General features: G+C 31.7%; 1 protein-coding gene and 1 long non-coding RNA gene across 2 annotated transcripts; one reads left to right on the top strand and one right to left on the bottom strand.

The window, feature by feature from the left end:
* Positions 1-1,984: 1,984 nt before the first annotated feature.
* LOC142547566 (ATP-dependent DNA helicase 2 subunit KU70) lies at positions 1,985-11,728 on the bottom strand. Its single transcript, XM_075655927.1, has 19 exons — positions 11,543-11,728; positions 11,385-11,462; positions 10,670-10,786; positions 10,449-10,563; positions 9,311-9,416; positions 9,040-9,157; positions 8,809-8,892; positions 8,671-8,729; positions 7,492-7,625; positions 7,366-7,409; positions 7,124-7,200; positions 6,440-6,587; positions 5,013-5,074; positions 4,390-4,450; positions 3,969-4,061; positions 3,769-3,889; positions 3,329-3,431; positions 2,970-3,150; positions 1,985-2,237 (listed from the first exon to the last, which is right to left on the bottom strand). The coding sequence occupies exons 1-19, from the start codon at positions 11,603-11,605 to the stop codon at positions 2,124-2,126; spliced, it is 1,878 nt and encodes a 625-aa protein (XP_075512042.1). The 5' UTR covers positions 11,606-11,728; the 3' UTR covers positions 1,985-2,123.
* LOC142547567 (uncharacterized) lies at positions 5,081-5,847 on the top strand. The gene is made up of 2 exons (XR_012820696.1): positions 5,081-5,650; positions 5,717-5,847. It is a non-coding gene; the product is annotated as an uncharacterized LOC142547567 (long non-coding RNA).
* Positions 11,729-15,248: the final 3,520 nt, after the last annotated feature.

Raw genomic sequence — 15,248 nt, 5'->3', positions numbered from 1 at the left:
GAAAAGATCCTTCATTATTTTGTATAACTTGTTGTAAAATCTCTATATATAATAGGATTTCGAAGAACAGATTGTTCAATTATTCAATTTTCTGAAAATTCAATTTCTTCTCATTTTATATATCTACGAGTTGTAATATTAGATCAATTAAAATTAGTTTATATAAGAATAGTTTCATTTAATTTTTTTATCTATTTTTTTACACAAAGGATTTAGTGTAAATAATGGTTTATAATAAATACGATAACAGATACATATGACTCATGTTCCAGGAGTATAATTATAACAATGTGTTTTAACCTTTAATGTTAAAGAATCTAATATATTTATGTCAGAGAGTGATAAAGATAAATTAGGATAAACATCAAAATATACTAAACTATGTGTCAGACTAGATTAAATTATTCCATAAGGGATTGTTTTCAATTTAAATTTCTAAAACAACAACAACAACAACAACAATAATAATAATAATAATAATAATAATTGGTTGAACTTTTTAAAAAAACTATCTAAAAAAATTCAAATGTACGACATGTAACACGTGCATTGTGTTCAAACTCGGCCCTATTAAACCCGCCATGCACATGTCCCGTAAATTATAATGTCTATAAATTAAAAATTTTAACTTGTGATAATATTTGTAAATATTATTAATTTTAAGTTAGATAGTAACTTTGATGATTTATAAACTTTTTTTTATTGAATACAGCTTATGATTTTAAAGAAATTAACAATTATATATTTTTTAGCGTATCCAATTCATATTAGATCCGTCTAGCTTCGAGACGGGTCTCGAGTTTGTCCAAATATGTTCCAGGCATGCGACATTGTCATCCGTAATTGTAGCATCGGTTTTGATATATTTTTAAATAATATTTTATATTTGACACATTTGAAACCAAAGTGTAAAATTATTTCTCGTTAATGAGTTCTATCTTTCCAAACGAAGTGTGTTGGATGCTGTGGATTTGGGGGATTTGTAATTGCAAACACTATGTCAGATATTAACGAAAATGATATTTTAAAATGAGATTGATATTTAATTGAATTCGTTAAGACTTGAGAAATTTAAATAAAAACCCTACAAAAATAAATGGATTTCACAAGATTTTGTTTTAGAACTTTATTTTTTTAAAAAAAATAATTATAGCCTACTCATAAAAACTTTAATTTACTTACTAAATTTTACAAACCATCAACATCTCCATAATTAATTCACACATACTTTATTATATATTTTGATATATCTATTTCAAATTTAAAAAAAATTATATTAAAAAATTCTATAAATTATTTCTTACTCTCGAAAACTCCGTTATTTTTAGTACCAAAACCTAATTCATCAAAATTTGACAACTTTTTTTTTGTTTTCACAAATTCCTTGAAAACTTTATTTTTATTTCGTAAAAGAATATTTGATAAAAATATGATTTCTTCATATATTTAAAAAATTATTTTCTTACTCAATCTTTTAATAAAGCCTATATGTTAATTTACATAAATGTTATTATTAAACAAGCTATTTAAAAACAGTAATAAAGAATTACTTAAAATCTGATAATATTATTTATAAATGTGAAATTGAATCCTGAATTAATATTCTCAACATTTACCAAACACTAAAAAGATATTCCCATTCCAATTCTAAATTCCATATTTTATTAAACCAAACACAGGGTTAGGATTTAAAAAAATAAAAACATTTTAATTCTTTCCATATCTGGAAATAATACACATTGGGTAAATAATATAATAGGAGACACATCAACTAAATAAAGGAAAATATAATTTGATATGCAAGGTATTTTATATTAATTTGGATATAAAACTAACATCGAGATTATTTTGGTTTTTTTTTTTTGGAACTATTATTTTGGATATATTTTAAATAAATTTATATGATTGTAAAAACCCAATTGTCATAATGATAATACTACCTTTAAGATCTTTTTTCAGAGGGTGGACAATTCTCGAGGGAGTATGCTATATTGTTATATTATGATATTTGGAGTCGTTACAATAACACTCCGACATAACCTACCACGCCAAAAATCTTTTCAAATTCGTCCCAAAAACGAGTCGAGCTCGAAAAAAAGCACGATGATGATAATTTACATAATTCATTTACCCATATGGGTTAAGATTCTGCTAATGAGAGCTTCTTTTTTCCCAGTAACAGGAAGGTTGTTCACATTCAGGTAGTACTTCAGCTCTGTAACAGTCAGCTCCTTCAACTGCCAAACATGGTAAGCAAAACAAACGAGGATTGTTACAGATGCATGAAAATGACAACTATGTTGATTTTCCGTTGCATGCATGGAGTATTCATCAGATGCATGAAAATGACAACTATATTGATTTTCTGTTGCATGCATGGAGTATATATATGAATAAGTTATCTAAAACAGTATATATAAATAAAAATGTTGCATGCGCCCCTCAAATCACAATCCCAGTTATGTTCCAGAGAACTAGTTTTATAGCTAATTAATGATGAACAAAGAACAGAGAAGAGCAGCACTCTACGTCACCACATGCCAAACCTTGTCCGACTGCTTTAAAAACAATTTCAAGGTGTTATTCTAATGGCAGTGCAAATGATACCGATTTCACAAAATGTTCAACATTTCATTATCTACAAAGGTTCGGGATCGACAAGACTACAAGAGAGCATAATGACAGAAACTTTGAGTCAATTTACTGACTTCTCTCTAGGTCAAGTGCACAAACATACATCCTTTTATGCTCTGGTTTAAATTTACTCGATCCCCACATGCGGCATATTCTTCGAATTCTTTGAAATTCTTATTTGCTATGTTATGTCAACGGTAATAGATTTGCAGGATATCATCAAGTTTAATGATCTAATTTGCTTCAACTCTCAAGAGTTCATGAAGCATCTCATCATGACAATGTATAATCTTTTGGCTAGGGGAATATAACAAATGAGGAAAGGTCAGTCCCACCTTTCCATTGTCTGCAAGGTCGGTCCAGTTATAGTTTGCATACTCTTTTGTTGCGTTTTCAGCAATTGCTTTCCTTTTTTTGGATGCTTCGTTTGTTTTTCCACTAGCCACGTCATTCTCTTCATAATTTTGTCCGAAGACTGAGAGCTTGAGTTCTTCTATTGCTTTCACTATACCCGGTCTTCCCCAAAAAAGAAAACTCAAAAGGTTTAGATGACAGAGAACACAGATTTCACTTCTGAGCGAGTTATTATTATTTTCTTATTCTTTTTTCTGAAGAAATTATTATTTTTTATTCAAATTCGATCAAACAGATGAAAAAAGTATATAAAAAGGATTCCATTCACGTCAATTCTTACCTGGCCATGCCTTCTTCATCTGGGAGAGTTTCATCTCTCACGTCAGGCATATCATCTTCATCCAATGCTAGAGCCTGTAACACTGCATAGTGTCTCTGCAAGGCTGCAAGTTGAATTGAGATACTAGTGGCACACTAAAGACAACTGCTTCAAACCAGTGGATTGCAATTTCTTCCACAATGACAAAAGTGTAAAACTCATCACAGGACTTCAAGATTTCAATTCTAAAAAAGTATCTATATGCTCATAAATTGGCCAATGTATTTTCACTAATGATTGCATATTTTTGTGACAACTATTTTTACAGCGATGACAAATATCCTGGTACATCTCAAAAACTTAAGTCAATCGTTTATGGATCCAAACCTATAAACAAAATCCCTGGCCAAACAACAGAGTTCTTGCGATTGTGAGAATGGCCTTCAGAGGATGGAACTTACCTGGGTTAGCAAACTGGCAAACTGAAAATTGTTTCAAGTCTACACGCTTCACCAATGAAGAGGCACTCATTATTTGGTCATCAGTTGCTCGAGCAGCAATGAGATTTGCTTCAGTGTGAAGCTGCAACCAACCACATAGCATTAGCACTAAAAGCTGGCTACCATCAAGAAACTTAATAATGTCACAGAAATACTTTTACCTCTTCAATGGGTCTTATATCATCAGAATATGGAAGATATATCATATGCATTCCAGGAGGCTCAACCTGACCACTGCCACTCCTAATCTCTTCCTGCAGTTCAAGAATACATGCAATTGTATATTCAAGTTATGCATTTTAAGAAATATCAAATAAAAGAATAAAAGTACACAAAGCTGTTTGAATTTTTTTCCTGGACAGAAGTAGACATATCAAGATTATAAAGATAAGAGGATAGAAGATTATATCCTTCATTAGTACAATAATGAGCAAGTAATCCGGGTTTCAGCAAATGAAAAGTCATGCATAGCTAAAAGAGTCGTGTCACATGAAGTTATTAATCGGGTTCTAACTTTATAAAGTTGACCATCTTAAATTACTACAATTAAATTTCACCGAATAACATAAAATAACAACTTACTTGGGCGACTAAAGCCACCAACTGAGGATGAGAGGGGTTTCCATAAAATGCAACTGCAAAACTGCAACTCAAAATGATTAACTAATGAAAACGAAAGGAACATGTGAAAAAGATGTCCACATAATTCCTTGACTATACTGCTCTCAAAAACTGCTTCTTCCATACCATACTTCACAATTTCTTTTGATGTCTTGCAAAATTTTATCTCAATGTTTCATGCACTAACTCATATCATGTCACATTATCTATTAGTACTAAAAACTCGAGTTATGATGTGAAACCTTTGGCAGTGCAACACAACAACAACAACAACAAAATAACAACAAAAACAAATGAATTAAGGAAAAGTGACATTGTCCTGTAGTGATAGCATATTAAAGGGAAACATCTGTAAATATGTCTATTCCATTGTTGATGGGTAATCTTCATAAGGAATATAAGCAAGACGGAAACCCATACCTCATAGCTTTCAGAAGCCAAAACTACTTTTGATTCATTAATTAGAAAAAAACATGTTTCTTTCCGTTCGTCCAAAACAAAATTTCCGGGAAGAAATTGTTACTCCGTAAATGAAAATATAACAATAAAAAATGCATCAAAGTGCAGTTGAACGTAAAATTCACCGCTTCAGTTTCAACATGGATCTGTAAATAGCGATGAAAATACACGTACTTCCCATCACTTCCTGCACCAAAACAGAAACATTTAGCACATAACCGATATTCAAATTAGCGGCCACAAAATGTTGAACAGATAACATAGTGTTAAACGAATAAGAAAAAATCAATAGGCTGTAGAGAACACCGAATAAGAGCATCCAAAGTCACTCACAAACGAAATTCCAGATTTTGAGCTTGAATAGTTGAACTGAGCTCAACATGTCTAGAGAAAGGTATGGAGACAGGTACATGCTTAAATGTTGATATTTTAGGTTTTCCAAGGTTATAATTTATTTGATCACACAATTTATTCTAAAGAAAAACAGCTTGCTTCAATTATCAAGTTTAAGCAAAGGTTTGAATTTTGTGTCTTAAGACAAGCTTGGCTTCGCTTAAAAAATTAAAAGCAAGTTCTCGCCAAGAGAATATAAATACCACCAACATTTCCTCCAGTGGAGATTGAATAAGTTTGGAGTCACCAAAGCAGCAGATGAAAGAGTCAATTCAGATCCAGATGATTGTATTCAAAGACAGCATACACAAATAACTTTGTGGATTTGTAATAAAAGAAGTTACATATTTGTGGAGCTCGAAGTCTTGATGTCCAGTGGGAATGGATGAGAGAGAGAGAGAGAGAGAGAGAGAGAGAGAGAGAGAGAGAGAGAGAGTTGGCTCACCATCTATAGTTTTTAAAAGTCACAATGAAGCAAATGATCATTAATATAGAAAAAAAGAACTTCTAAATGAACCACATACTTAAAAAGGGTTGATTGCCATGTTCATAGGAACAAAGATAAAAGTACAGAGCTCAAAAAAAGAAACAAAAATAGAAGTACTGAAAAAAGTAAACCATTCTGACCACAATTGCCATAAAGTGCCACTAGTTTGAGGCTGCCAACAACTTGTCTGCTCAAGATGTTGGTAACAATGACCACAACCATAGCTGTTAGCTGCATGTATTGGCAGAGCTCTTAAGTTGAAATTGGACATGATTTACCAGGGAGTTCTCATGCTTACCAGAAGGTTGAGTATCTCGCTAAAGATGTGCAATAGCTTGAACAGGTGCTACATTAAATAGTTCTAGTCACCAAACCAAATTAAAAAAACACAGTGCTCTCCTCGACTTTTTTACAATTCTTCACTCTAGGCACATAATATTAAGACGTGATGTAGTTGTGCGAGGTGACTGCATGGCATTAGCATAATTGTCAAAAGTCAAAATGTTAAATCATATTGTCTGTTTATTAAAAGCAAAATGATTATTACTCATAAAAAAGGAAAGAAACAACTTCAAAACAAATTTCACATCACAAGTTAGAGTACCATGTGCATGTGCATCAAAACAATAAAACCATGATAGGCATCATAATAAAGGAATGGAAATCGGTAACCTCGTCGCTTGGGAAAACGAAGGTCGATGGCCGCAAGTTGTGATAATCTTTTAAGCAACTCAAAGGTTTGAACCCAAGAAGACGAAGATGTCCAGTTGAGACCCTCTTAATTTCAGAAAGTTCACTGGCCGAGAACATGATATTCTCACTGGAAAAATCAACATCAATAAAAACCTTGGAAATGGTATTTAGAGTGAAAATCAAATGCTTGTTTAAAACAAAGCAAACATCTGGGACCAAGGCCACAAGAAAAAAAAATATTTCGATAACATGAGAATATTTCTAATTTTAGTGCACTGCTGACAAACAATATAAATAAAAAATACACCCAAATTGTTTATAGTAATGTTGGTATTCTCATAAAATACTGCAACAAAATCTTCATGCTCTTAATTAATAATCATCTCTTGAAGCAACAAATCAAAAAAATACACACACAAGTCACAGCTTTATGCCGACAGACATAAAACAGATGGAAAGATCAAACTTCACCTCACACTGAGAGTCCAACAACTGATGCCGGTAAACTCATAAACAACCACATATAAACCAAACTGCAAAGTGGTATATCAAATTTGACTCATCCACCATCAAAGAAAATAGAGAACCAGGAATCGTTGAAGGTATATTTTCAAGGCCTAGTAAAGTTATAAACTAATGGCTCACACTATAGAGTTTCCTCACTTCTTATAACTCTGAAACAATTTTGGTGGCTCCTGCAGCAGAGTACCAGTGTCTGAACAGATGAAAGATCTTTCTGTCTACAAATGTCAATGACGAACTGATATTAGAATCGCAAGCTTCAGAATCAACCAGAATTAATACAATTATTTCAAGTTGGAAAGAACGGGAACTCCTAAACTTGCACAAGAGGGGTCTTAAATTCATAGACAACAAATCTAGTCAATTATCCAAAGAATTATTACCTGTAGAGGAAGGTTAGTGACTGAGTCAAGCCAAGTGATAGTCCCTGCAACCAATACAAGAGAGAATTCAGTGGTAACTAACCTAGATATGATGATAAAATTCATACAACCAAGAGGAATACAAACCTGGATTGGTTGGACGAACTAAAGCATAGGTATTCAGCTCAATGCACACATCACTGGCGATGATGAAATTTATTCTTCGAACTCTGCGCTTTCGGAACATGCGCTTTCTGAGCTGGTCTTTCATGTCTTCAAATCTGTCATATTTAGCTAAAAATAATAAATTGCAAGCTTATTGTATTTGTCCCTCAAAAAGGTAAACATCCAACTTCTTGACAACAAATTTCTAGTGAAGCCTGTTCCACATTTCCACATGTCATGTATATGGTGGTAACATAAAGCACGATATTAAGATTCTAGAAACAACAAAGCTACTCCCTTTGGTTTGTCTCTGGTACGAGGTAAACACAGCAATGATGCAGCTTATTTAAGAGTCCTATCTCAACTTCATGTCTTTCCATACACCAACATGATCCCTAGCACATCCACCCTATCCAAATTCATAAAATCTCCAGATGCTAAAGAATACAGAACTGAACCAGTTCAGATGGGTTTCCATTTATTTTGCATCATTTTATCCATAGACATTTGTTCCTATGTTTTGAAGGCTTTGTTTGCTTCAGAAGATGAATTGTAGAGTCTTTTTATTTTTCAATTAAGAAACTATACCAAGCATTGCGCAACCAAGCACCCTCGTTCATTTACTTTTTAATTCATACAATAATTGATAGATATCATTTTGGAATAAATGATAAAATTAGGCAAGGACTTCTTCACTTCTCGGTTATAACAAGTAGTTAGCCAAATTTTGGTCTTATGTGAACAAGTTTTGGTCTGTAGTTGAGCAATATTCTAAATTGTTGAATCAGGGAAGAATAAAAAATTTTCAAAATGGCTACATTTTTTGTGTAAAAGAGCACACTCACTTTTCATACTTCTCTTGTTCATTCAACTACCATCTAAAGTCATTTTCTAATGCCAGCTCAAAAACAATGTATCAGATAAACCAAAATGTTCAAGAAACTGACAAACTGCTGTTAATACCATTTTAACATTATTATAGGGTAATATAGATAGCTTGTATGGAAGTTTTAACTTGACCAAATCCAGAAACAGAAGATAAAACCAAATACTTGACAATAAATTTGTGACAAAAGCAGAATCTGTCATTATAAATTTTTGGTCTTCGAGGAAATATCAAATAGACACGAAAACAGCCAAAAAAGACTGACAAATTCACACCTCTCTCCTGCGAATGCCTTAAATTGAGCCAGCTCGATTTCCTCCATCTCCAGTAATTCCTGAATATATGACAATTGAATTGAACAAGGTAAACTAAATAGTATGAACCACAGAGCATCCACTTGAGATTGAACATACAGCGTAAAAAGTGGACATATTGAACTCGTCACCGGGTCTACTCAAGGGAAGGACTTCAATTGAGATGTGAAGATCTTGAGCATCCTGAAAAGAATCCGACAACTTTCTTATAACATCTACGAACCAGTCTACCAACATTCTGATAGCACAAAGTTTATAAACCTCTGAATTTCTAGAAGTCAATTAAGTCAAAAATTTGAGGGAATGTGTATGCGCCAAATGAGACATTACTTTGGCACGTTGAAATGTAGTTCTCATCATGTCCATTTTTGTTACTCCTTTGATACTCCCAAAAGGATCATCCTCATTTGTAAACAACAGAACCCTTTTGTCAACTGTTTTTTCAGACCTGGAGAAAGTACATCGACAATGTTACAAGAAGTTTTATACCTTATCAAAAAATTGTGACCAAATGTTGAACATACAAAATCATATGCCTCTCACCCAATTTCTGATTTGTATCAAATAATCTTACAAAAAAGCGTAGTCACAAAAAGCATACCCTTTACGCAACAGTCCTTGTGCAACCCAAAGAGCATTGTAGAGAGAATTATCACGTGACCCAGACAAAATGCCATATTTACTCCCAATTTCTTTACTAAATGATTCTGCATGTGTTAAAAATGCATAAAAAAAATGCATCGAGAGTCAAATAATCCATCGGTGGCAGGATAGGAAGGCCATAAAGAAAAGAACAGATATTTAATGTAAAAATATGTGCCATTGAGTCACGTCATGTTAATGTAAATGTAATCTTACATACTTTCTATTTTATAACACTATCACAAACTTCATTGCGTACTGCTAAGATCAAGAGGGCAATCAAAGCACGAGGAATGGGAAAAAATCTTTAGGAAACTATGCACTGGCCAAAATATTCCTAGCCTCAGGAAATTACAAGGACCAATGAAAGGGAAAAAAGACAATTTATTAAGCAACTATTACACTGGTCAACCATGTTGTTCCACAAGCCGTGTAAACAATTATAAGTTGTATTCAAATTACGTCAGAAGCAACTTAAAACGTCTCATAAAAATCTTTGCACAACAATGTATAACAAATAAGTAACACGTGAGCATACAAGCACCAACATATTGTGCTAATAAGGAGTAAATGTTTTATAAAAATAAAAGCAAAAATCCCAAACTATATTAAATAATAACTTCTAAACTTTTATCTTTCTCCCATAAAATATTGTCATAAAATAAATAAATATTTCAGATGGTGAGTAAAGCTGTGAAAGCATCATAAAGGTCTCAGAGCTTGATACTGATGTTTAAAATTTAAGTTCAGCCAAGTACCTTCCAAACCTAGATTGTTATTCAGAGCTTGAGGCTACCAACCATGTCAAAATTTTCTTAATCATGAATGAGTGAAAAACAAGAACTCTGTCAAAGAAAAGTTAAAGTCTAATTTCATATCCATACCACAATGTTTGTTATTACAGGGTATCCGCGTGTAATCATTAGTCAAAGACTAATAAAACATATGTAAGTGATGTTTTGAGTACGGAAGAAGTAATTAGCCTCGAAGCACAATCATCAAGAGACAACTTTGGACCTTGGAGATCCAAATATCACAAGCGGTTCGTTCCACAAATTAATTGGCTGTTAATTCAGATGAGACCACTAAAAACTAACCTTCGATGCGATCGAACTCTTTGATGAATCTGGCGGTGGGTCTATCCAAATCCTCATGTTCAGGAACATTAAAAACATACACGCCATTCAAATCCTGTAAATTCTTCTTCTCCCTCTAGAAATCAAGGAAACAAAAACAAATAAATAGATAACTTCAATTTGCGAATTTATAACTAGATGAGGGGTTGATATGACTAGATTTGTCAAAAAAAGAAGCTTACGGTATTAAAGAAGCATATTGAAACTTCATCATAAGACCTATTAATTATTTGAGTCTTCAAAGACTGTGCAATGCAACGGACAACAATTTGAAAGTGAGTGACATCCTTCTGATCTTCCTGAAAGTATTGCCATGTCAACAAGGAACATTCATAAAAGCATCTCACATATTTGTCTGTTATAGAAAAGGTGATACTGCTTCTTTGTGCGTCCGCGGAGGATGGGAAAATGAAGTAGGCCTCAGATTTTAAGAATTAAATGTTATGTTCTGGAGAACATCCAGAACATAACTGGAAATAATTGTCCTAGACCTCAAACCAAAGAATAAAACCAAAAAAAATCAGATGTCCACTAGTTTCATGCTCCGCATTGTTATATCCAACAGAAAAACTGCTTTTAGCATCGAGGGTGTGCATCATGCTTCCATGTAGCTCACACTCCGGAAAAGAAGCATCCAAGAGAAAAAAACGAGCATAAGGAAAATATACATCATAATGACCAATCATGAATCCACTGCTGCAGAAGCGCATCTATTGTTCCATGTGCATATTTGTCTCTTCACTCAAAGTACTAATTTTTGGCAAATAACCAACTATTTACAAATAAAATCTCATCTAAAAATCATTACAGCGTAGTAGAAAATGGGCTCAGCCAAGGCTACAAAAAAAAATTGCAAAAAATAAAAGTGCAAAAACGGAGTAACAGTAGACAAATTACCGGAGAGCAAGCTGTGGAGAACATTTTGGGTGAAGCGTCGACCAAATACACAAGCTCCTCCTTGGTTGCATATTTTTCCTGCGCATTTTGAAGCATGTCGATAGTTGCACGCAGAGCTTCAAAGCTTGTACGGTGAAAGGGGGTGTAAAGCAGAAAACCTGGTAGAATTCGTCCTCCGGGTCATCGTCGTCTCGGAAAACAACGTCGGGATCGATATCCATTGGAAAGGGACCTCTGATACGACGTCGCGCAGTTGCACGGAGTAAGAAGGAGAACTTGACTTATATACATATATATATATATATATATATATATGATGCTGTCTCCCCCCGGCTTCTTCTTGGAGAAGCTTTGACGTGGTTCAAATCGCAGACCGATATTCTTCTTATTATTTTTTAAAATATATATATATAACGAGTTTAATATTTCTATTATTTATTTCTCTCAAAATAAATTAAATCACGGAGCTCTAAATAAAAATATATATTAAATCATGTTTACAACTACAAAAAAAAAAATTTGTGAAATAGTATTGCAAATAAATTTTGTGAGATAGATCCCATATTTGAGTCATCAGTAAAAAAATATTGTTTATTATTGTAAACATGAGTATGATTGATTGATATCATATCATATATAGAGTTGATCTGTATTACGAATAAAGATATGTGAGATCGTCTGACAAAATATCTACTAAACTAGAGTACGTCTCTTGAGACGGTCTCACGAATCTTTATCTGTGAGACGAGTCAAAACTATCGATATTCACAATAAAAAAATAATATTCTTAGCATAAAAAGTAAAACTTTTCATGGATGACATAAATAAAAGATATATCTCTCAAAATAAGAGTTGTGAGATTGTCTTACATGAGTTTTTCCCACTAAAATATTGACACAAACAAATTTATTTTTTTAAAAAGTGATTTTCTTAAAAAGCCTCTTGTAAAATAGAATAAATAAATTTGGTCTTAAATTATATATCCTTTAAAAAAAATTTTTTGATCTCAATTTGCAATTTTAAGAACTAACTTCACATTCATTTCTGCTTTCTTCAATAAATTTGATCGTTGCTCGTCTGTCTAATAGAAGAGAAATATGTCAAAATTCTTTAGTTTTCATTTTATTTTATGTAGTGATATTTTGAGGCAATTTTGTGTGCCGTTAACAAAGTTTACTTGATTAAAAATAATTGAGATTATCCATATATTTGATTTTACTATACTATACTAGACTTTTAAGAAGCTATGATACATCCATCCTTATGATTCCTCTCGAGCAGATTGAAGTACTCGATAGCTTAAGTTGGATGTTCTTTTATTCTCCAAGAGAAGATGGTGATATTATTTTAACCCGAGTTTTAAGTACTCATCCGGACTAATCAAACCAGTACTAATCTTTTTCCTTCTAATGATAAAAAACTAATTCGGAAAATCATCACCCTTTAATCTTGTATTTTTTTCTACACTTTAAAAATCCTATATTTTTAATAGTTTAATCAATTTATCTGTAAAAAAATTTAATTTATATTAAAATATGAACAATGTCATAATTGAATGGAGCCAATAGGAACTTTTCAAACAAAAATGCTCAGACAGTTATGAAAATCTTACTGTAGATTATGCATAAAATTTCATAATTGTCAAAGTTAACTTTTGACATGCAATAGGTAAAAATAAATAATTAAATATGCTGTGTAGGATACAAGAAATTATAATATCTTTGATTTGACTTTAAAGTCAAACTATAAAAACAAAAATTTGTGTGAGACGGTTTTACGGGTCATATTTTGTGAGATAAATATCTTATTTGGGTCATTCATAAAAAAATATTACTTTTTATGTTAAGATTATTATTTTTTTATTGTGAATATCGGTAGGGTTGACTCGTTTTACAAATAAAAATTCATGAGACTGTATCACAATACTGAAGAGACATCTATTCGTTTGTTGACATTCGGATAGTTGTTGACTTCTTGAATAATTGGATCGGAGATGATGTAAGTTTTATTTATCTTCAACTGATCTTGAAAAAATCTATTGTGTTCGAAAACATTATTCCATGTATTTTTGTTCCCAATGAAAACGGAATATGTTTTTTTTATTATTATAACAACAATTCAAATATACATGAATATGGATAAGAAGAAATTATCTCTTCATCCACAAAGATAAGTTTTCTTATAGGCTTCGAATTTGATTTGGCGAGTATTTGGCTTCCCTGTCGTACTACTTTAACCTTTATGGAAGCATTGTTTTGACTCGGTTGCAACGAGATGATAGGACATATGTGTAAGGTGGTCCATTCGAACTATGTGATTTTGTACTCTTTAATTGGCATGACACAAAAAATTTTGAGAATGAAATATATTAAACAACAATAATTTAAATAAATAATAAGTATATTGGAAATAATAGAAATTGATAGATATTTGTCTACCACATTGTGATTGAAATATAATATTTTGGCATGGTACACAAATCGAACGGGTTCTTAATTCAAAATGTTTGGAAAATGAAATAAATACAATTATTTAAAAGCAATGGAATCTTGGGTTACAAAAGTCGATGCTTTGATTTCTCCATGTTTTTCATTCAATTCATCGACTCTATTCAACACAAATACTTTTAATAGAATGCACGAAGATTAAAGATCACCTGTCAAATTTTGATTTAAGGAGTTTCAACTTTGAATGAATATCCAGCCTACCTCCAAATTCCCAGCCTTCTCCGAATTTCGAAACGCGTTTATGCAAACTTATTGAGAAAATTCCTGTGTATTTTTGTTGAATACATTAGTAAGTATTACACTACATATATAATTATTAATATAATAATAGAGTCTTAATAGAATCCTTCTTATCTTGTGTTAAACAAATCCTTCTTATCTAGAGATCTTCTTATCTTGTGTTAAAAAGAATCCTTCTTATTTAGAGTTCTACCGAAATAATAACTCAATTGATAAAGATAATATAAATTTATTTAAAATTACTTAATAAATTATTATAATCATGTTAAAATAAGTTTATGTTTTCATAACCATTAATGCTTATTTTAAAATATAATTATAATTGGAACATGTGAAATTTTATTATTATACAAATTACCTATGTAGTCCGTCCTACTTCAATCAGTCGTTCATTTATTATCTTGTGTTAAAAAAATTTCTGATCGAGAGATCTTATCTCGTGTTAAAAAAAATCCTTCTCATAATTTTCTTTAAAATTACTTAACAAATTGTTATAATCATGTCAAATAAGTTTATGTTTTTCATAACCATTAATGCTTAGTTAAAAATATAATTATAATTGGAGCTGGTCAAATTTTATTATTTTGATATCAAATAGTATTTTTGATCTCGAATTACAAAATTTTATCTTTTATTTAATAGAAATTATCATAATGTTTTGTTATAAACAAAAAATACTGTATTTCTTGAATTAAAAAATTTTCTCTTTTTATTTAATACAAAACATCATCAAACCAATCTTAGTAAAGATTGTGAAACAACATATTGTATTGAAGTGAGAAACAGTGTGTGTTGCCCTCCACGTATACCTTGGGCCAAGAATTTGTAAATCGCCTCCGTCAAGTGTAAACCATCACTGAAGGGCTCAAACTTCCAACAAATATCATAGGAATCTTTGAAAATAAATCAAGCTAAGTATTCAAATAGTGGTAAAATATACACAAGCCAACACCAATGTTCACTCGAATTATACAATCGAGGTCGATAAAAATTTTACGAAGGCAAAATGAAAAAAATACGCAATAATAATAATGTGAAAGATACGTATTTGTATCGACAAGAAAAAAATTAAGGTTTTCGGTGGTCTTGAAGAGATTTTATTCACCCCTTTCTTCCA

Source organism: Primulina tabacum, chromosome 5, assembly GCF_025594145.1.
Source record: "Primulina tabacum isolate GXHZ01 chromosome 5, ASM2559414v2, whole genome shotgun sequence".
Taxonomy (NCBI): domain Eukaryota; kingdom Viridiplantae; phylum Streptophyta; class Magnoliopsida; order Lamiales; family Gesneriaceae; genus Primulina; species Primulina tabacum.
This window is presented reverse-complemented; position numbering and strand designations above follow the sequence as displayed.